The sequence below is a fragment of the Podarcis melisellensis genome, assembly GCF_964234715.1.
Source record: "Podarcis melisellensis genome assembly, chromosome: 3".
In the NCBI taxonomy this organism is placed as follows: Eukaryota; Metazoa; Chordata; class Lepidosauria; order Squamata; family Lacertidae; genus Podarcis; species Podarcis melisellensis.
In genome coordinates, this window is record NC_138530.1 from 34,696,148 (window position 1) to 34,718,480 (window position 22,333).

Below are 22,333 nucleotides of genomic sequence, written 5' to 3' on the forward strand. Positions count from 1 at the left end.
ACGCATTCTGTTTCAGTGCTTTAGGCCTTAAACTTTCAGCTTGAGAAGGCCAAGCACGCAGGTTCCGGTGGAGACTTTCCCATAGTAAAATAGGATATAGACTATGTCAGGGAACTGCCATCGGTTCAGGAGGGAGAGAGGAAAAGCCGAATGGATTATAGAGAACCTCCAGGGATCGTGGGGAGCAGTTCCTCTTTAACGGAGGAGAGTAAACACACCTCCAGTGGAGAGGAGCCGCAGGAGTCGGAAGTGGCGAGGCGGTCCCAGGACTCCGTGCCTGGGAAGAGCGGGGAGGAGAGGGGTCCTCCGCCACCCATGCCCTCCCTGCGCAGAAAGCATCCGCGCAGAGAGGGGAGGCACAGACTGGGCGTCAAGAAGCTGCTTTGCTGGGGAAAGTTTAAGAACCGCCCACTGACAGATTCTGCCAGCGATTGAGCCAGCCATGGGAGAGTGGGGCTCCGGACAGATCAGGTTTATTTTGGCAGCAAAAGCAAGGCTTCACAGCCAAGCAGGGAAATATTTGCTTGCTTACGCTCGAGCAACCCCTTGGAAACACTACAGACTATATAATCAACTGAGCACTCGCGGGAAAATAGGTAACAATTTCTATTAATCTCAACTGAAATCTCATTGCCTCATCTCTTTTCCTTAATAACAGTAACAATAATAATTTTAGTTATAGATAGGTAGCCGTGTTGGTCTGCCATAGTCAAAACAAAAAAAAATTCCTTCCAGTAGCACCTTAAAGACCAACTAAGTTAGTTCTTGGTATGAGCTTTCGTGTGCATGCACACGAAAGCTCATACCAAGAACTAACTTAGTTGGTCTTTAAGGTGCTACTGGAAGGAATTTTTTTTTGTTTTGCAATAATAATTTTATTATTTATACCCTGTCCCAGCCATGCTGGGCAGCTTACAGCCTATATAAAACAGTTAGTTGTAGCTGGGTTTCCCCATCCACCTTTCTTATTGGATCTGTTTTCTACACCACTGACCGCCTTTGCTGCCCTTTGCAATTTGCCTGCATCCTTTCTAAGTATGGTGCACAGAACTGGAAAGGGTACTCCAGTTGAGGGCACGGACCTCTTCAGCCAACCCTTGTGTGACTATTGCCATCCTTGTTTCCCAATACAACCAAGTGAACCCTTGAAAAAAAGGCATTTGAGTATTTGTGGGGTTGACACCTGAACTCTATCACCACAATCAAATATTTTAGTGAAAATAGTATGACAAATCCCTTCTATGCTTATTTGAAAGACAAAGCACTCACTTCTTTCAGAGTTATTTCCCCCATTCTAGCACACTCAGTACAGAGACAACCTAAGAGCTATTGCAATCAACAGGCATTTGGCAAACCTCCAACATTAGTCATAGAGTAGATCCATTGAGTTAAGTCACTTAAATCCATTCATTTCAATAGGTCTACTCTAGGTATGACTGATGTTGGACACCACTCATCATTTGACAAGAATACAGTGTAGACCAGAGCTTTCCATACTTTTCATGTTGGTGATGCACTTTTTAGACATGCATCATTTTGTGACACAGTAAGTCAGTTTTACTAGCAAACCAAAGGTTAAACTAACCCCTTTCCAGGCCCAAACGGAGCTTGGGGTGCATCTGTGCAATACACCTACACATTGCAGCCAACACACTAACATGTGGCGGCACACAGTTTGGAAAGCTCTGGTGTAGACAATAAATGAGATTGGAATTAATATTTTTACATTTCCATTTAACTGCTCTAAACCAATTCTAGATGTACAAGACATAACAGCTTTCTCTGCCTCTCTGACTTACAGAAAGACATAACTATACAAAATTATTACATAGAATACATACATACTTCACCCTACAGAGCCAAGTGCCAGTTCCTTGTGCATCAAATTCATACTCTAACTCTTCACCTAGGAAGAAAAGAGAGGGAGAGGAGCTGATTTACTTGCATACATTATCAGCAGCTTTGTTTTGTAGTGAAATAGATAGCCTGAATTACATTTAACCTAAATTCTTGCTCTTCACTCCTTTGTAAATTATTTTAATTTTTTATGAATGGTAACAGTATTAAACTATTAACTGGCTAAGTATTTGGAATCATTGTTATTTCAGCAATTGGAGCAGTTTAATTACATGGATTAAAATTTAACTGCACAGTATCTGTAAAAATCCTTCCTAAGGCAATGCTATATTTAATATTGATTCATTTATCAATTAGCAATAAGGTCTTAAAATGATCCATCACTCTAACTCCACAGATATTCCTGCATCTGTAAGTGGTTCAGACACATCTATAGTCAGACACATTTAGAGAAATCTAGACCGGTGAATATATCACTGCTAGATCAAAGCTTTAACAAACTTCTCAGACATTTCTTTGTACAGATCAAAGATAATGCTGCAGTTAAGCTTCGTTTCCATAAAGGAGCTTAAGCTGACAAAGTAATTTAAACGTTGGAAATTAGTGGTCTCCCCACCAATGTCGAAGATGAATTGGCACTCACAATTTTTTATGAGCTGCAGTATCTCATAGAATAAGTAGAATTTCATTAAAGTATAATAACCCATGCTCAGTCTAAAACCAAATAGCCAGCACAATTCTATGCATTTTTACTCAGAAATAAGTTCCACTGTGTTCCATGGGGCTTATTCCTAATAAGTTTGTTTGGGACTGCAGCCATCCTCTTCTGCACTCTGAAGTTCTTAAACACAAAAGGTTGATAACTTTAATTTGTTTCTAGTACTGTACCACTCTAGGTTACAAAGGTGTGTGTGGAAAAAACCCAAGGGCAGAATTGCCATGGAGGGACTAATACTTTCAAGTTAAACCAGGCTATAGCTATACAGATCTGTCCAATCTGCTTCTTTCTTATTTCTCCTGCAGAAAGCAGGATGACTGTAAGCAACACAGAAGAGGTTAAAAGATCAAGAAGCACAGTAAAGCTCTATTCAGATGTTCAGCTGAACATGGGGGAGGGGGCAAACTGTGTAGAGGGTGCAGGAGTGAGTGTGCCAGCCCTCCCCCCCCCCCACTCCTGAATTTAATGCCTAAAGGTCTGTACTGCTTTGCCTGTGGCCTAACTCCTGCCATCCAAGCATGGACATTTGAGAGGGGCACCCTTCTGGTTGTAGACCTCTATATACATAGCCTACCCTGAACCTTGAGTTGTGCATGGTTCTTGGATGCACAGAGGGATTTGGCAAAAGGCTTCTCTATCTCAAATGTCCATGCTAATGTGCAGATGGCAGGAACTTTGTGTTGGCAAAGGCAGGTCCAGAGGGATGGGCCCACAGCTGCTTTGTACACACCTTTCCCTCGGGTGAGGAACATATAATGGGGCTTATAACTCCATCTGATTCCAGAGAGGAAATGGAACACCTGAACCAGAGTCTAGGATATGTAACTGACTGGGCAAACAAACTGAGACAAAAGTACTTTTAGACAGTAGGAATGCTGTTTGGGGGAATGTAGTTCTCCCTCTGAAGAATCAGATTAGCAGTCTGGGTCCCAGTCTTTTTCTTGGTTGGTCAGGTGGCAGCGGTGGACAGGGCCATCTTTGCACAGCTTTTGACCTGTGAACCAGCTGTGACCTTTACTTGGAAATACACATCTTGTCACCATCAAATGACTTAGGTGTATTCTAATCAGACTACTGCAACATGTTCAGAGTAGCCTGCCTTTGAAGAGTGCGTGGAAACTGCAGCTGCTGCAGAAGGTTGTAGCCAGGCTGCTGACTGGGGCCTCATTTGAAATATTTTACACCACAGCTGGCCTATCTACATTGGCTCCCTGTTTGTTTCTGGGACCAATTTAAACTGCTGGTCTGGGGCGAGGGCATTTAAAGGACCACCTGCTTGCCATTTCGGATCACCCAGAAATTACTTACTCCCTCATTTCTTTTATCTGAAGTACAGTATTTTTGCCACTCTTCCACTCCTCTATATGTTGTGGCTTTAATGGTTTTGTTGATAGCTGATTTGAAGGCTTTTATGCTAAAAGCAGTGCATTATATGTATATACACTAACTTCTTGAGTGGCTCTGCTAAGCAGCACTACCATGGTAGACAAGCATGACAGGTAACACACATACCTTCTCTGTCAAAAAAACCTTGCAATGCCTTCTTGGGATCTTTCAAATAAAAGGCTTCTTGATCCTCCTGAAACTCGATGGCGATAGGGTTTTCTTCACCCTCCTCTTCCTCTGCATCTTCCCCTGAAAAACAAATGCAAATAAAATTATAAATGAGAGTAGATATAGAAGAGAATAAAATACAGCCTCATTTTATGATCTAGGAGTGTGGCAAGATAAACCTTGCCCAGATACCTACAGGTGGAAGAAAGCCACATGTACAAAGCCTTTGAACAGCCTTTTTGGTAGGAAATAATCCCAGTCCTCAATAAACATGGAATTCACATATAATTTTATTGCAATGAAAACAGAAGACAGAAACAAGCTCCATGAACTAACACCACACAAGTTTCAATGGTTGAAGATGAAGCATAGGTAAGTGTTAAGAGTCTACCAGTAATATACTGTAACTTACCCAGTCCCCAGGAACAAGTGAAATCAGTACTCCGACTATTTTCATTTCTATGTTCATCCTTTTCCTTTTGATCTTCATCAGAATCATCGCCCAGCATGGTCTTCTCTAACTTGGCCTGCTGCTGCTTACGGAGTTCTTTCAACTGGGTTACAGTCAGCTCTGATTCTGGTTCTTGATCCTCCTCTGGGCCCTGCGGATTAAGTTACAACATACAAAACTGAATGCCAGTTAAAAAGTTATGATAGCTATAACCTTAGTTTATTTACCAGAAATAAGTCCCATTGAGTTCAGTGGGATTTACTCTCTAACAAATGTAGTTAGGATTAAAGTTCAAGTTTCTTAACTATTATAGAATGGTGGTGTTGGTTAGTCGTTTAGTCATGTGTGACTCTTCGTGACCCCATGGACCAGAGCATGCCAGGCACTCCTGTCTTCCACTGCCTCCTGCAATTTGGTCAAACTCATGCCGGTAGCTTCGAGAACACTGTCCAACCATCTCATCTTCCGTCGTCCCCTTCTCCTTGTGCCCTCCATCTTTTCCAACAGGGTCTTTTCCAGGGAGTCTTCTCTTCTCATGAGGTGGCCAAAGTATTGGAGCCTCAGCTTCACGATCTGTCCTTCCAGTGAGCACTCAGGGCTGATTTCCTTAAGAATGGATAGGTTTGATCTTCTTGCAGTCCATGGGACTCTCAAGAGTCTCCTCCAGCACCATAACGCAAAAGCATCAGTTCTTCAGCGATATGTATAAATGAGCTGCTAGGTAGATTCTTAATTCATCTTTAAATTGGAGGCTGTGAAACACAGAGCCTCTTCCTTCGCTAGAATGAAAAACCAATAACATTTCTACACCATAAGGTGAAACAGCTAGAAAATGCAAGTCTCTCTGGGGAGAGCATTTCACATAAGACGAGCCCCAGAAAAAAGGCCCATTCTCATGTTGCCACCTTCTAGACCTCTCATGGAGGAGGCACATAAAAAAAGGGCCTCCATAATTATCACAGGTCTGGGTCAGTTCATATGGGAAGAGGTGGTCCTTGAGGTATTGTGGTCCTGAGCCATTTAAGGTTTTATAGGTCAAAAGCATCACTTTGAATTGGGACATCTGCAAGTGCAGTTCAGCATCATTAACTGTTACAGGATAACAGACAGTGAACAGCATTGCTCTTTGAACATGCAGCCACTTGTTCAATTATTAAATTTATATCCTGCCTTTTGTCCAAAATGAGCCCAGGGTGGCAAACATCAAGTGATAAAACAAGAAATACATCTTAAAAACAACTCCAATTCCAAATACAAACCAAAACAGCAAATACATTTGATCTAGAGAGACACTCCTATTTTCTGTGTTAGATGATCAGAGAACTCTCTTGTTATATCCAGCCTTCAATAATTCTGCTTGCCATAGCAAGCTGAGGCAGTGTGTGTGTTATTTGTCCATGTCTGAAGGTGCTCCACCAGTCATTCTTTCCCTTGAGAAGGAGGACGACAGTCAAGAATTAGGTGTTGGATGCCCTGCTTGAAGGTGCTCACAGCATCTTAAATCTGGCATGCTACCCTCACTTTCCCTTATGAAAGGCTGTCCAGGCAGTGGCAGACTCAGTTGGTAGAGCATGAGACTCTTAATCTCAGGGTTGTGGGTAAGTGCCCCATGTTGGGCAAAAGATGGGGTTGGACTAGATGACCCTGGTGGGCTCTTCCAGCTCTACGATTCTAAGTCTTCCTGAATGCAGTCAGGACTTCTGGGTAAAAGTGTGTAGGATTGCATGGCCAGTACAGAAACTAACACCACAGCCTGCACCCAAAGGTACAGGTGGGCATAGAGAGCCTTCTTGGTAGTGGCGCCCGCTTTGTGGAATGCCCTCCCATCAGATGCCAAGGAAATAATTATCGGACTTTTAAAGACATCTGAAGGCAGCCCTGTTTAGGGAAGTTTTTCATGTTTGATGTTTTATTGTTATTTTTAATATTTTGATGGAAGCCGCCCAGAGTGGCTGGGGAAACCAGGCGGAGTATAAATAATGAATTATTCTTATAAATTATCACGATTACCCTCTCCTTACCTGCAAGACGAAGAGGCGGCTGCTGCCCCCGAAGCGCAGGACGTGGCCCACCCGAACCCGGCAGTAGGTGCGGGGCGGGATCCGAGCTTTGTTGAGGAAGGTGCCGTGCGCGCTGTCTAGGTCGTAGACGTAGAGCCCGGGCTCGGGACCCTGCTCTTCCCCTTCCTCCCGGACCTGGCCTCGCTCCTCCTCCTCCTCATCCCCGGCGGGCGGCGGGCGGCGCTGGAGCACGGCGTGGTGGCGGGACACACACGGGTGAGCCAGGGAGAGGTCGCAGCCCGGCGCGCGGCCCACCAGCAGCCAGCTGCGGCCTGCCAAGCGGACGCTTTCCAGCACGGAGCCGCCTTTCACCACTTCCAAGCTGTAGCCGGACGAGGCCTCCTCTTCCTTGGCAGGGCATCCTCCCCACGGAGGCTCCTGGTACTGCGGGAGGTCGGGAGGGGGGCAAGGGCGAGGAGCGGGGCCTCGCGGGGGCTTGGCAACCGCTGCCTTCTTGGGGTCTTCTGCCCCAGTTTGAGGCGGCGGCGGAGGCGGCGGCGGCAACGGAGGTGGCAGAGTCGGCTTCTTGAAATCCCCCATTCCTTCGCAGCCCTGCTTCGCGGGATCCGCCATTTTAGCGCGTCCGGTTCTCAAACCGTTCCCCCGCGGAAACCACCGCCCTGGCACTTTGGTTCCGGGAAGGGAGTCACTGTCTTCGAGGGCTCGGCCTTTGTACGCGCCCTCCCGCGGGGGTAAGTGGGTCCCGAGTTTGCATGTTCGCGTGCGTGTGTGCCTGCGCGCGCGCTCTGCTACCTAAAGGCTGGAAAGCCGTGTGGCAATTTTATTATTACAAGCGAGGGGGAGAGAAGGATGGAGGGTCGGAAGCGATATGCCTCTGGATGCCAGCTGCTGGGAGAGAGCTCCGCCGCCGCCGCTTCACCCTTGTGGACTACCCTCGGGGGCATCCAGCTCGCCGCTGGCCTTTGACTTGATTCAACAGGGCTCCTTACTGCTCTTGCGGAGGGCTCTAGGTGGTGGGCATCCCGGTCAAAGCCGTTTCCTTGCATAGCAGGGGTCAGACTAGATGGCCCCTCCGTTAGGACCGCTTCCAACTCTGCAGTTCTATGATTTGGAGGGTGGTCATCCGAGAGACTGAGAAGGGGGCAGAAGGCTTTCCTGACTGCCTTTGAAAGACCGACCGACCGTCCGTGTCCACCTCTCCCTCTCTCTCTCTCTCCAGGAAACCTGTGCACCATTTACCTGAGTGGAAATTTATTGGGCACGCTCCAAGGACCTCTCCTTTTCACCTGGAGTAACTCCCACCACGGGGCAGGGTTGCTTCACTTTGCACGTGTTGTTCATTTTGTTTGAACCCTCAACGTTCTTGCAGCCTGCCTTTATACTAGAAAGTCAGCCCACTTCCCCTCTGAGCCGCCTCTAGTATGTGTTGTTCAGCTGTCCCTAAAATGAGGACACAACTTATGCAATACAGGGACACGGTGAATACTTGAAGTGTGCAGATACCTACTTACCGGCTCTCATATTTGAAGCAGTTTTTAAAACGACTTGCCTTTAGCACATATGTATCTGAATAAAGAAGCACCCTGCACAGCAACATTTTCAAATGTAAATGTGTCAGTGAGGAGAATCTGTGCCCCCACCTACTCTTTTTGTCTGGTGTTCCCCAAGCAACAATCTAAACCAGGGGTCCCCACCATTTTGGGGCCTGGGGACACATTTGGAAATCTAAGAAATGGCAATGAGCACGTTATAAGAGTTTAAGGTCTCAAATATATAAATTAAATGTACAAGGCAAACACGTACATAAATATATAAACCACATGTCTGAAACAGTACAGGAAGACAGTCCTGAAACCATTTCGACTTTCCCAAACTGACCAAATGTTTCTCTGCAAGGAGGGAGGAAATGGGAAAACATCCCCATCATCTCTGTGCTCACAAATCCTGCCTTAAGGCTACATTTAAGATATGAATAGGGTGAGGCTGTGACCTGGACTCAGGAATGAAGTATTTATCATCACAAAAGAATGGCTAGGATGCCCAGGTAATCCAATCAGTGACCATTAACAGGTTTCCTGCCAGACAGGATTCTGCTCTAGACCCCCCCATGTATTTCTGCTGGGGACCACCTCTTTCTGTGATGTATGCATGATGTTTTGGGGGTGGTCTTGGGCTACAGGCTGGCACTTTCAAAAGTCTATATAAGGGCTTGCACACCATTGTTCTAGGTTCCTCCTCCCTGCATCTGGTGAGTGAGGACCCTGTTGCAACAGTTTAATAAAGATCAGGCTTACTAGTTGCTTTGCTTCTCAATATTCTCTGGTTGGCTTCTGTTATTTTCTCCTACCAATAGAGAACCCACTTAAGGACTCCATACGGGCTCTTGGATAAGGGAAAAAGGGCAGGTTTTGTTTACATCAAGCACAATGAAATGTCAGTTTCACGGGGGGGGGGGGGAGTGATGCTCAAAAATGCATCCACCACCCCCCCCCAAAAAAAAACACCTTGGCAAAACACACATTCCAAACCAATGAAACATAGAAATAGTGTCCTCTCAGCTATTTAGCATGGCTTTAGCAGTGGCTGCATTGACTAGCAGATGCTTGTGAGCATTTATTAAAGCTAGGAACATAGGAAGCTGGCTTATGCCGAGTCTTGACTACTGGTCCAGCCAACTCAGTATTGTATTGGCTTTGGTTTTTCAGGGTTTCAGGCAGGAGTCTCCCTCAGCCCTATTTGGATATGCAGGAGATTGAAGTTTGCTTTGATGGAATTGAATCAATAGAATCCTGCAGTTATCCACAAAAACTACTTGCAAATCTTGAGACAACCCTTAGAAGTTACTTCTGCCTTGTTTGAGCTGTTTGATACCAACCTCTGTATGATAGCATAATGGTGAAATCCTATGCCTTGTAATTCAGATGTAAGTCCTACTGTATTCCATTGGGGCTTACATGCAGGGAAGTGTGCACAGCATTGAGCTGGAAGGCGTTTTGCAATGTGTTTGGCCAGGAAACCACAGGGTATGGCAAAAAAAAACCTGTAAGGGGAATTGGCAAAGGGATTCAGTAACTACACCCAAGGAATGATTTACACACAATCAAATTCCTCTTCTGTTCTTTTCTGCCTTAACCTAAATAACAGAAGCTGTTTGTGGGACTTAATCTTGGAGCTGTCTTGAATTGAATAGTTTACATAGAGCATGAATAAATTGAAATCTACTGTCATATCAATTGTTTTGAGACTTTTTTTTAGTCTGTGAGCCATGGATGGTGTAACCTGAATCCAATTTGCACTCTGTTGAGAAACAAGAGATTTGCAGTATTTAATTTGCACAATAGATTTGGAAGCTGCTGCGTCTGTAATCCTCTCCCCCCCTCCTCCTCTCCATCCTGCAAGCACCTCAGTGTCTTGGGGAAACTCAGCTCAGCATTTTGGACAATGGGGGGAAATCCCACCTCCAAGCTTTTAGCCTGCCACCCCTTCCCCCAATCCCATGCTTTTAACAGGCGTATGTTAGGATTTTATGTAACTGATGCTGGTTAGTGTGATTAGTATAAATCACATGAGATGTCTGAGAAGAGTGTGGGAATGGAAGACTGTCTTATCTCTTCTGTCTGAGAGTGTTATTGGACTGTACTTTCGCTTTTGCTGATTGCTTTCTGTTTTCTGCCAGAGTTTGGAGGGCACAGACGTGATTATGGACTCTGTATATATTGTGAATAAAACAGAGTTTAGATCTACGGATGTCTCTATCTTCTTGCTGCGTGATGCCAGAAGACTTGGGTGCACTTTTCATAAGAGAAGTGTTTCAGATGGGCACTTTGGAGTGAAGAGACATGCCATTCCAGAGACGTGCCTATTGGGAGACGCTCGGAGGTACTGGGGGTCTGCCTGCCCCCCCCCAGGAGCGTTTTCCCAATTTCTGCAGTCATTTGACAGCTATTTTGTTTCAGGGCCAAACCAGATTTGATGGGTGAGCTACATTTGTTCTCTTGTCTACTTTGCATATCTCATGAAGCAATGAGTGTATGGTTTTACTATCAAAATAGGTGGGTGGAGGAAGCCATGGTGTCTAAAACAGCAGTGTGTAGAGAGGGTTTAGGCTTCTTACCCAAAACCTTCTTAATGTTAAAAGCAGGCACCCCATTAGAGGCCCCCCCCCCACTGGAATTTTAAATGTAACCAGAGTCATGGCTTTTTCAGTTATGGTTTGGTTCTCATACAATATCACACTAGTATTGGGGAGCCTGAGCTCATCCCAGCTTTTTCCACCAACTCCATCTCTAGCGCTAATTGGAATCTATAGATCCTCTGTAAGGCCACTTTCACAGCAATTTCTGTTTTTCTAGGGTATGTATATAACTTCCTAAAGAAGATGTAGCTCAGCTTCTGATGAAGGCTGCATTATTACTCAGTTGAGCTTTTGGATGGTTGAAGGAGAACTTTTGATGACACACCTTTGGATTTTTCTTCCTGTCTTTCGAACCAGGTTAAAATGCCCACCCTGTTTCTGCAAAGGACCTGCTGAGTAGCTGCTCTTCCAGCAAGAGTCCCTTAAGTGATCTCAACAGCTTTCGTGCTAACAAGCAAGCAAGATGCTGCGCTACTGGGGCGAGATCCCCGTCTCGTCCAGCCAAGCCAACCGCAGCTCCTTTGATTTGCTCCAGCGAGAGTTCCGCACTGTGGAGGTCCAGGATCCCCTGCTGCACCAGCCTTCTGCCAACAAGCCCAAGCCCACCACCATGCTGGACATCCCCTCGGAGCCATGCAGCCTCACCATTCACACCATCCAGCTGATGCAGCACAACCGACGGCTGCGCAACCTCATTGCCCTGGCTCAGAGTCAGAGCCAGCAGCAAGCGGAGGGCATCAAGATGGAAGAAAGCGAGCCTTTGCCCACCTGCCCTGGCTCCCCACCTCTCCCTGATGACTTGCTTCCTCTCGACAGCAAGATTCCCAAGATGCCGTTTCAGTTGCGGCACAGCGATCCAGAAAGCGATTTTTACAGGTGTGTGATGTGGGGTCTTTTGGGGGCTGGTGGTTGGCCATGTGAGCTTTGGCTTTGAGCCACACAAATGTGAGGTTTTTTTTCTTGTTACTGTGTTCTACACTGCTCAATATTTTTTTCTTTTAAACTGCTGAGTGAGCCCTCTATTTAGTGGAATAGGCCCTTGGTGTTTCCACATTTTAAACCAGGAATGGCCAACCTGTGACTCTTTAGATGTTGTCAGAGCCTAGCTCCCATCATGCACACATGCCAATGGTCATGGGTAATGGGAATTGCAGCTAAAAAATATATGGAACGCGACAGCTTCCCCATTGTGGTTTAAACAATTAACAATAATCCATGGGCAATCAAGGGTTGGGTTAAGATTTTCTGCCAAGAGTTCCATTCCTACCTAGAGCCTCAGGGCCTCAGATATGGAGGTGGTTAGTTATATCCTGTGACCACCCCTCCCGTTTTGCACGTGATAGCCGCCTGCCCCTGAACTGCTGTGCCCTGACCCGCCCCCATTTGAGGCCATCCTGGCAATCTGCATATGCAGCGTTCAGGAAGGCAGTTAAACTTTTGCTTGGAAATCAGGCTTTGGAACTCTCATGGTTATTTGGACTCTCACGAGTTCTGTTGTTTTCTAGTGCCTCTGTGTGTTTTCTTTTTTACTGTATGCTCCTCTGAGCTCCTTAGGGAGGAGTAGCAGCCTATGAATGACTTTAAATGAAGAAACAAGCAGGACTCCAGGACTGCTACACCCCATGTGAAGGAAAGGGTGGTTGGCTGGGTGTCTGGGGGTGAGGTGGGGGAACAGGCAGGAGGAGTACGACTACTTTGTCTTCAGATTTCACCATCCCTGTCTGGTGATGGAGCTGCAAATTGGCAATGCTAAAGGCAAAGCTTGTTGACCGCTTGCTCATAGGGGCTGTCAATTTTACACTAGTGCTGATGGTTAAGGTCCAGCTGACAACTGCTGCTGTTTTACACTGGCAGGCCAAGGAAGGGAGGCGCAATGCAGAGAAGAATTCAGGCGTTATTAGGAGGGAATTTGACACAGCTGAGCCAACGTCAGAAAAGGGAAATAAGGAAAAAGCTCCCCATCTTTTTGAATCATTGGAGGTCACCCGTCACCACCAGGATCAGTAACTAATTCAATCTTGCTTTAAATCCACAAACACCCACCTTTTATTTTACCTGGAAGGACACTTTGGTCATATAACAGAATTCTGCAGTAATTCACTGGTTAGAAAATGCAGCTCAGCAGTGTAATGTTTCATAAAATTGAAGCAATTGCAAGAAGGCAACCTTTGCCTTCTAAAGTTGAGCATTCTGCTCATCTTTGGAAAGGCCTATCACTTCAGCCCATTATTTTATGTGCGTGAACCTCCACCGCTTCCAGATGCACCATATTCTTTTACCTTGACATGCTGGTTAAACAGGAAATGGGCCACAGGATCTCTCTACTTAGAAAAGGGAAGGCCTTGCCTCATGTTAAATAACGCTTCTCATCACTTCAGCTGGGGGCATTTGACAGATAGCCTGCCTGTCATGTTCAGCGATCGAAACAGAAAATGACCCAGTTTATGATGCCTGAAACTTCATTAACCTGAACTCTGATTTATAAGGCTTGGCAGATTTGTCACTGTACTCTATTGAGGGGGGTAGTCTACACATCTTAGAACCAGATGAGAATGAGAAGATGGTGGAATTCCATTATCCAGTAATGTCCCCAGCCAGCCAAAACTTGATCAGCGATAGAGCACATGCTTTACATGGAATTCAAATGGCAAAACCATAAAATACAGTGTATGAAATAAGAGAAGCAACAGCTATACAGTGGTATCTCGGGTTAAGTACTTAATTCGTTCCGGAGGTACGTTCTTAACCTGAAACTGTTCTTAACCTGAAGCACCACTTTAGCTAATGGGGCCTGCTGCTGCTGCCGCGCCACCGGAGCACGATTTCTCTTCTCATCCTGAAGCAAAGTTCTTAACCCGAGGTATTATTTCTGGGTTAGCAGAGTCTGTAACCTGAAGCATATGTAACCCGAGGTACCATTGTACTATAAAAATATGAATATGGACATGTTGCAGACCACCTGAATGAAGCTCACGGACCACTGGTGGTCCATGGACCACAGTTCGGGAGCCCCCTGGTCTACACAGACTTTGCAGTGGCTCTCCAGGGTCTCGGGTGGGATTCTTTGCCAGCCTTACCTGGAGATGCCGGGGATTGAACTTTGGACCTTCTGCATGTAAAGGAGATGCTCTACCACTGAGCTACAGCACTCCCCCAATATACTGATGTGGGATGGTACAGTTCAGTTGGCAGAACAAGGGGGATCCAGTCTATGCCAATCTTATACCATCTTCCCCAAGCCCTTGCTGCAGATACTGTGTCCCGTAGTAAGAACTGGAGGGTTGGCGTGGTGACAGGCCTGATCTGGAATTATGGGCTGTGTGCCCAATTACCCAGCCCCATTGTTTTTTGAAATTGGCTATTTCAGGAGCATGGAATGCAGCTCCCATCAGCACACTTCCTGTCCCCATAATGGGTAGGCCCTGCCATGAACCCCAGTATATCATGTATTAGTGCCAGACCTGGATGATGCCCAACTCATTTCAGATCATGAGTTTGCATGGTACAGAATTAAAAAAAAAAACTTGAGTAGGTAATAGTCCATACCTGACTTCAGCCAAGCAGGAAGGCTTCCTCTGCCACGCCATAAATGTCAAAAAATCCGGACCTGGCGTCATAATCATTAGCAACACTAGTGTGGAAACATGGATGAATACATAAATACTGGGCCAGATTGAAGGTTATTGTGTTGATATACAAAGCTCTGAGCAACTTGGGTCCAGGATACCTTAAGGACCATATGAGCCCTTACATCCCAGCTTGATCGCTGAGATCATCCAGAGGAGTGCTGTTAGTTGTCCCATGTGTTACAGAGGTCCAGCTGGTCTCCACTAGAAGCCAGGTATTTAGTGTTGCCGGTTCCATGCTGTGGTTCAGTCTTCCTGCAGAGATTTGGCAGGTATCCTCACTTCTGACTTTCAGACGTCTCTTTGAAGATTTTAAAGAAAAAATCCCGACTGGCCTTTGCTGGTGTTTAAATGGATGAACCAGCCACTTTAAGGATTGCATGTATTGTTTTGATGGTGTTTAAGGCTTTACTGCTTTGCACTGCCCTGCTGTATTATGATATAGCAGTATAGAAATACTTCTATAAATAGATAAAATAAATAAATAGTTAAGATACCAGAGCTGAAAGTCTAAAATGGGTTTGGTCTAGAAATACTTCAGATTAAGTTGGGGGGACCAACTGGCCTTATAACAGCATTTGTTTCTGGCTTCCCAAGACCACTGTGATTTTGGGTAGCAGTTGCTAATAATAATAATAATAATAATAATAATAATAATAATAGACACTGTTCAAACATCTGCCCATCCCAACACTCTACTGGGGATGCAGATCATCCCATCCCTAGTCATAAAATTGATCACTTGATGAACTGGGTGTGTTTTCATGGTGGCTTGTTTTTGTGTGTGTGTTTCTCTGTATCCTGTGTGTGCTTGGTGCGTGTTGTCTGTGGGTGTGTGATTGCATGTAAGAGTGTGGGGTGGCTGTAGCACTCCTGTCAAACAGCTCATGGGTGAATGCAGCCCTTGCCCCCAAAACATTTAGTCATCCATGGATTAAAATGTCACAAAGAATTCAGTTCTAGATTCTTAAGCTGTGTAGACCCCCTTAAAAAGTAGGGTGTTTTGAACCTCACTGTAATTAATATGAATGTGTTGCCTTGAGGTAAAGTTGCAGGAGTTACATATCGTACCTCAAAGCAAACACTTTACTTTGAACTCGTGAGAAATTTGCAGTCGTGTTCTCTTTGCTATATATATATATATATATATATATATATATATATATATATATATATATATTTGCTTTCGTAGATTTTCACGGGTACAGGAATGCAGGTTTTGGTGTCCTCGGGTGTCTTCCCGTGTAAAAGTTGGGGTGTCTAGGTGGACGAGTGAGACCTCGTCGAAACGTCGCCTAGACACCCCAACTTTTACACGGGAAGACACCCGAGGACACCAAAACCTGCATATATATATATATATATATATATATATATATATATACTTCAAAGAATCTAACTTTGAAGTAGCACCAAACCGTTTTTCTCAGGGGAGTAAAATTTCCTTTGTCTTAGGCCAGCCATCTCAAGCTAGCTAGAACTTTAAGCATGCTTGAAATTTTTGTCCCAGGCGACGCTAGCCAGAAGAGCCCCATTTTCACCAAGTCTTTTGGGTGCTGCCTTGTCTGCTTTCAGAGGCAAAGGAGAGCCAGTGATGGAGCTGAGTTGGACCTCTTGCCGCCAGCTTCTCTACCAGTCCATTGCCACCATTTTGGCCCACGCGGGCTTCGAGTGTGCCAACGAGAGTGTCTTGGAAACCTTGACAGACATCGCCCACGAATACTGCCTGAAGTTCACTAAGCTCCTGCGCTTTGCTGTGGACCGAGAAGCCCGGCTTGGGCAGAGCCCTTTCCCGGATGTCATGGAGCAGGTCTTCCACGAAGTGGGCATTGGCAGTGTGCTCTCTCTGCAGAAGTTCTGGCAACACCGGATCAAGGATTATCATAGCTATATGCTGCAGGTGAGAAGAGAAGGAAGCAGTATGCTCACAGCAAGGCAAGAGAGCTAATTCCCATGGTTCTCATAGTACAGGGAAATCGTGAATGTGTTTTCTCTATCGATAAAGGCGAAGTTCTTCATTGCTCCGGGAGCTTGGGGGATAGATTGCACTGCACACATGCAAGAATTGCTCTCTGTTGGGGAAAATGTCTAGCCTGGAGGGGCTTCCCATTGCTTTATCTCAAATGGGTACGTTCCTGCAGATTGCAATATATCTGTTTGCAGAGATTCCTGGAGTTCTCCTAAAGAGGTGTAGATTTATGAAGCCAATGGGAGAGTGAAAATAACAGCAGCTTGAAAGCTGCTTCTTATAATTCTCCAGGGTTACAGGAGCCATGGCAATATTGCTAATAATAATAATAATAATAATAATAATAATAATAATAATAATTTTATTATTTATATGCTGCCCATCTGGCTGGGTTGCCCCAGCCACGCTGAGCGGCTCCCAACAAAATATTAAAAATACAAACAACCTCAAGCATTAATAACTTCCCTCACAGGGCTGCCTTCAGATGTCTTCTAAAAGTCAAATAGTTTATCTGTTTGACATCAGATGGGAGGGCGTTCCATGGGGAGGGCACCATTACCGAGTAAGCCCTCTGCCTGGTTCCCTGTAGCATCACGTCTCACAGTGAGGAAACCTCCAGAAGGTCCTCAGAGCTAGACCTTGGTGTCTGGGCTGGATGATGGAGGTAGAGACGCTCCTTCAAGTATACAGGGCCAAGGCTCCTTCCTCACTGTAAGAACCTCCAGGTCACAATTTTGGAGCTCCTTACCATTCCAGTCAGCACCAGTGAACCTCTGGTGTGACCTTGGTGTTATTATATTACTGGTAAACGGTAAAGGTAAAGGACCCCTGGACGGTTAGGTCCAGTCAAAGGTGACTATGGGGTTGCGGCGCTCATCTCACTTTCAGGTCAAGGGAGCCGGTGTTTGTCCACAGACAGCTTTCCGGGTCATGTGGCCAGCATGACTAAACTGCTTCTGGGGTAATGGAACACCGTGACAGAAACCAGAACGCACAGAAACACCGTTTACCTTCCCACTGCAGCGGTACCTATTTATCTACTTGTACTGGTATGCTTTCGAAATGCTAGGTTAGCAGGAGCTGGGACAGAGCAATGGGAGCTCACTCCCTCATGGTGATTCGAACCACTGACCTTCCGATCAGCAAGCCCAAGAGGCTCAGTGGTTTAGACCACAGCGCCACCAGAGTGGAAGATGGCTATTCTTCACATGTTCTTTTCTACTGAGATAATGCTGGGACACAGACTTAAGACATTTGCCTTGCTTCTCAGATGTGATTCCTGCAAGGGGATTCCTCAAATAATTTTGGGATCTGATTGTTTTTAAGGGGCTGAGTGTTCTTCAGAGACCTACTCACAGGGCAACAATTTTCAGAATAGTTTAACAGTCAATCCTTTTCCCCAGGGAAGCCTGGGTAATGTTGGTCTCAGACAGGAATAGGGGTCTCCGAGCAACTCGGCACCCTTAACAAACCGCAGTTCTGTGGATTCTTTGAGGGAAGCCATGACTGTTTAAAGTGGCATGTGGCATGAGCCTGTTTTGAATGTACAGTGTAGATGCAGCCAAGCACTCCATGTGCAGAGACACATTGCCTCCCCACTCTACACAATCCAAGCCAGTCAGGCAGGAGTGTAGATGGAGGCAAGCGCATATAAGGCCTTCTGTCTCCACCATAGCCCAGCCCAGGCTCCATCTTCCATCATAGACAACTTACCTTGGTAGGGGTGAGCTGGTCATGAAGGACATGGATGCCATGCACCTCTGTCACAAACCACACCTTCTTATCTCTGCCATGTGGTTACCAACAGGTAAGCAAGCAACTTTCTGAAGAGTATGAGAAGCTTGTGAACCCTGAGAAGGCAGCAGAAGACATGAAACCTGTGAAGATCAAAGAGGAGCCAGTTAGTGACATCACGTTTCCCATGAGTGAGGAGCTGGAGGGGGATTTGGCATCTGGGGACCAGTCTTTGCCTGTGGGAGTGCTTGGAGCTCAGAGTGAGCGCTTCTCAGCCAACCTGGAAGCAGAAGTGTCTCCGCAGACCTCAGGTACATAGTTCCTTTGCGTGGTAGACCCTTGACTCATAAAAGAGGAAACCGAGATGCTTTTAAGTGCTGTGTTGATCTTTGTTTTGAAATGGAAAATGCTACAAAGTGTGGCTCATTTGAAGGCAGTGCCTTTGTAATAGTGCTAGTAGAAGGGAGATACTTGGATATTAGTTTAGAAGTTCCATCATTTTTCACATTTTTGGTTGTCTATTGAGCCTCTTGATTTTTAAAAAGTGGTGAATAAAGCTAGGGGGGAAATGTTGCTACAATCAAGGGAACTGTTGGTGATGAACTGGACCCTACCCTTCTGCCTTAAATTTGCAATAAAATTTAGTAAAGTTCCTAGCAGTAGTTAAAATAAAGTTTGAAAATGGAATTTTAATCCATTCTAAAGGCTAAGCAAACAAAGGGCAATAGTCTTTATAATTTTTCATCTTTGATGGTTGTAAAGCCTGCTTAATTTCATTGGTGTGAATCCATTGTGCCATGCAATTAAGAAACCCAATTAAACCCCCTCAAAACATTTCATGTCTTTTCTCCTATTAACTTTAATCTTAGCTGCATATGTAGCTAAAGGAGTCTAGATATCCCGCTCTGTTTTAACTGGGCTTTGAAAACGCAAGTCTGTTTGTTCTGCTGGGCTTCATTGCTCTTGTGTATGGCCTCTGAAATGTGAAATGTAGCGAGGGATCCCTAAGTCATTTGGGGATGCAAATGATTCCACTGAAAAGTTCAACGTTAGTGCTTTACTGCTTGAGGGAAGAGGCTAACATTCTATAAGTATACAAAATGCCTTGTGATTCTCTGATGGTGGATTGTTGCTTATCAATGAAAAATGCCATTATTCTGCTCTTTCCCTGACAAGCTCTGTAGGCTGTTCACAAGTTGCTGAAGAGTGTCCCACCAGGCATCCAGTGGGTACTGTTGCCGAGCACATTAAAGCTACACTGTCTTAGGATGATAAAATGGCTTTTTAACACGTTGTCCTTTGTTGCTGGACGTTTCCTTGTCTCCAGGATTAGCAGCCCAGTCTCCATTGAGTACATTGGTTCAGCACAGTTCACTCTTCTCTTTACTTAGTTCACTTTCTCCTCAGAATTCACCCAAACTTCTGAAACCTTCCATATATACTAGGCCTGGGGAACCGATGACCCTCCAGAGGTTGTGGGGCTTCAACTCACACCGGCCTCAGCCAGCATGGCCAATGGAAGATGGGATTTGCAGTCCAACCACACGTTGCCTAATCCTGATATAAAAATAAGACTTCATGAGTAAAGTGTTAGCAGTTTTTATATGCCAACTCCCTATTCCTTAACATGTTATTTATGCAGACTAGCTAGTCTACCTGGTCTCTTGTTTTCATCATATCTATGTTTTGCATCTTTTGCTCATCTGATGAGTAAAGTCTCTCTCTTTCTCTACCCCGCCCCCAACTGCCTTTTAGGTGGCGAAGTGAACACTTCCCCTCTCTGGAACCTTCCGGTGAAAATAGAGCCACAAGAGAGTGAGGAAGGCCACGTCCATGGGCACCATGGGGTCCTGGGCAGCGATGTGTTTGAGGAGCCCATGTCAGGCATGAGTGAAGCTGGCATGCCGCAGAGCCCAGACGGTTCTGAAAGCAGCTATGCTTCTCCTTCCCCTGACAGCCTGATGGGATCATCACCGGTCTTTAACCAACGCAGCAAGAAAAAGATGAAGAAGATGTGAATTTTTGCTTGAAAGCGATGGCAGCACAACCTGCTGAATCGGAACCAGGACTCTGAGCAGCCTCAGCCTGAACTCAATTGTGGTATCATTGGATGGTTTAGCAGAAGAAGGTTGGATGGCAGATGCAGAGAACAGGGCAGCTGGTTTTTTTATCGTGTCAGTACAATAACATTTGGTTCATTCCATAGTGAATTCTAATGGAATCCAGCTAGTGTCTTTTAAAAACAAAACAAAATAAAACAAGGCAAGACAGCTGTTTGGTGCTTGCATTTATTTGTGATGTAACCTGAATAGTGACAATAATTGTTTTGGGTTTTTGTTTTCAAAAAACCCTGCAACAAATAGTTGACAGAATGTTTAAGCTGAATCTGTGAGAGGGACTTTTTTAAGAAATGGAAAATTTGGAAGAAACTTGAGTTCAGTATGAATCTGTGTGGAAACCATAATCGGTAAGACAACCTAAGTGAAATTTATGGAGTTCTTTGGACTACCATAACTTTATCTTTTGGAAGAACAAGTTCCAGATGTTGTATTTCTGTTAATATTTTTGTTATTCCTAATTGTGGTTCAATTTCATTGTGCCGAAGCTGGATAAATAAGATGTACATACATGCTGGCCTTTGTATACTTTCCCCTTTAAAAGAGTACCAGCATAACCTAAATTCTGCATTAGAAAAAGCTGAATTCTGTGACCTCTATTAATTATGCAGGTTAAGTAATTTCCCCCCCTTTTTTTAAATATTTCTTTGTCTTCTGCTAGTCATATGGAGGAACAATAAATCTCTGAAGCCTGGAGCCCTGCCCTAACCTTTGGGCCCCATGCAGTTGTATAGCATTGCAGAATTCACCCAGTCCTGCACATACCTCTGCTACAACTGAATGGAACCTGAACTTTTTTTTGCCAATTTGGATGGTACCCTGCAGATTTAAAGGCTTCGTTCATGGCTTTGTAAGATGAAACACTTGGAGGACTTCAGAAATTGGCATGCTATGTTCAGGTGTAATTGGCCTTACTTAAATCAGATCTCCTTTCTCTGAAACATTTACATATATTACCATCAGATTTCCTTTAAATAAGAGGTGTGATTATAGGGTTCTCTAGAAAACTTCCTTTGGACTGCAGAAAGCTACCTTAAAGATTTCACATGACTCATCATTTACCTACTCATGTTTTAAAATATGGTTAGTGTTAAAAAACAGAATTGAAAAATGGTAATCATGTTCTCTAGCTGTGCATTTTTTAAAAAATGAACTGGCAAGCTTAGTTTATAAAAATAATAAATATTCCCTGTGATACCAGGAGTGCAGTGTTAATGTCCTTACTGAATTTGAAATCTTAGAATAAAAACATAATGTGGTCCGCTAGCTGGGGTAGGTAGAATTTAAGGTGCAGACATAGAGATCGAGTCCATAGGAGCTTTATAATGATGATGTTGCACGGCTTCAATCTTTGGTTGTTTCCAGAATTCCTGAACCATGGGCTGCATCACTTGGCTTTTGAAAAATAGGGGGTCTTCAGTAATTAGCTAATTGGGAACCACTGTGCTAAACCATGTTTAGTTATATCTTTGTCTTTGATTTTGCTAACTCTCCTCCATATTCTCTTAAATTTACTTTGACCATTCTGCATTACTCTCTCTTACATCTGGTCAATCAGCTCCATGGGGCCCACTTGGCTGGATTATAAAGCTCTAGTGTCCCAGGCACTTCTTCTGCAAGGATAGGCTATCGAGAACTTGCTCATTGAATGTTGAGTTCCAAGGCTTGTGATGTGGGAACCAAAAGATGAGTTTTCTCTTCTTACCTAGCACTTGCTATGCTCCACACTACTAACTTAGATCTGTTTTATGCCACTTAATTGTCATAGTGTCCTCCAAATAACTCTGGGAATTAGTTTTATAAGATATATCACTGGCTGAGAATTCGTTTAGTCATTCCCAGGCTCTGCTCACAGAACTCACAGTTCTCTGAATGGAAAGATGAAGAAATCAGAAGCCCCCCAGGATAGGTATTGGGACCTCGGCTTTTTAACTTATTCATAACTGATCTAGAGTTAAAGGTAAGGTAACTGGGGTTGCAGCGCTCATCTCGCTTTATTGGCCGAGGGAGCCGGTGTACAGCTTCTGGGTCATGTGGCCAGCATGACTAAGCCACTTCTGGTGAACCAGAGCAGTGCATGGAAACACCGTTTACCTTCCCGCCGGAGTGATACCTATTTATCTACTTGCACTTTGACGTGCTTTTGAACTG

The 22,333-nt window shown here is 44.9% G+C and overlaps 2 protein-coding genes across 9 annotated transcripts in view; one reads left to right on the plus strand and one right to left on the minus strand.

Moving 5' to 3' along the window:
• SLC4A1AP (solute carrier family 4 member 1 adaptor protein) overlaps window positions 1-7,313 on the minus strand; it is a 21,615-nt gene extending 14,302 nt beyond the window's left edge. The window contains exons 1-4 of one of the 3 annotated variants that reach the window (XM_081903974.1): window positions 6,602-7,313; window positions 4,542-4,731; window positions 4,088-4,210; window positions 1,846-1,906 (exon numbers count right to left, since the gene is read on the minus strand). In XM_081903974.1, the coding sequence (XP_081760100.1) occupies window positions 1,846-1,906; window positions 4,088-4,210; window positions 4,542-4,731; window positions 6,602-7,213 (986 nt within the window). In that variant the 5' untranslated portion in view covers window positions 7,214-7,313. The remainder of the gene's footprint in view (window positions 1-1,845; window positions 1,907-4,087; window positions 4,211-4,541; window positions 4,732-6,601) is intronic. The other 2 variants (XM_081903975.1, XM_081903973.1) reach the window with 2 other exon arrangements.
• On the plus strand, window positions 6,646-20,979 carry SUPT7L (SPT7 like, STAGA complex subunit gamma). Of its 6 annotated transcripts, XM_081904244.1 has the most exons (6): window positions 7,225-7,332; window positions 10,278-10,577; window positions 11,094-11,612; window positions 15,938-16,262; window positions 18,139-18,376; window positions 19,821-20,979. In XM_081904244.1, exons 3-6 carry the CDS (start codon window positions 11,200-11,202, stop codon window positions 20,081-20,083), a joined length of 1,239 nt encoding a protein of 412 aa, XP_081760370.1. In that variant the 5' UTR covers window positions 7,225-7,332; window positions 10,278-10,577; window positions 11,094-11,199; the 3' UTR covers window positions 20,084-20,979. The 6 variants fall into 6 exon arrangements, with proteins under 6 accessions (XP_081760372.1, XP_081760368.1, XP_081760369.1 ...); XM_081904246.1 differs by lacking the exons at window positions 7,225-7,332; window positions 10,278-10,577 and adding an exon at window positions 6,646-6,668; XM_081904242.1 differs by lacking the exons at window positions 7,225-7,332; window positions 10,278-10,577 and adding an exon at window positions 6,732-6,856.
• The last annotated feature ends 1,354 nt before the right edge of the window (window positions 20,980-22,333 follow it).

Excerpts from the sequence above, each read along its gene's own strand:
- SUPT7L (XM_081904246.1), top strand. The coding sequence starts at position 11,200 with ATGCTGCGCTACTGGGGCGAGATCCCCGTCTCGTCCAGCCAAGCCAAC. Across the intron at positions 11,613-15,937 it reads CCAGAAAGCGATTTTTACAG|AGGCAAAGGAGAGCCAGTGA; the intron begins GTGTGTGATGTG and ends GTCTGCTTTCAG. Across the intron at positions 18,377-19,820 it reads AGTGTCTCCGCAGACCTCAG|GTGGCGAAGTGAACACTTCC; the intron begins GTACATAGTTCC and ends ACTGCCTTTTAG.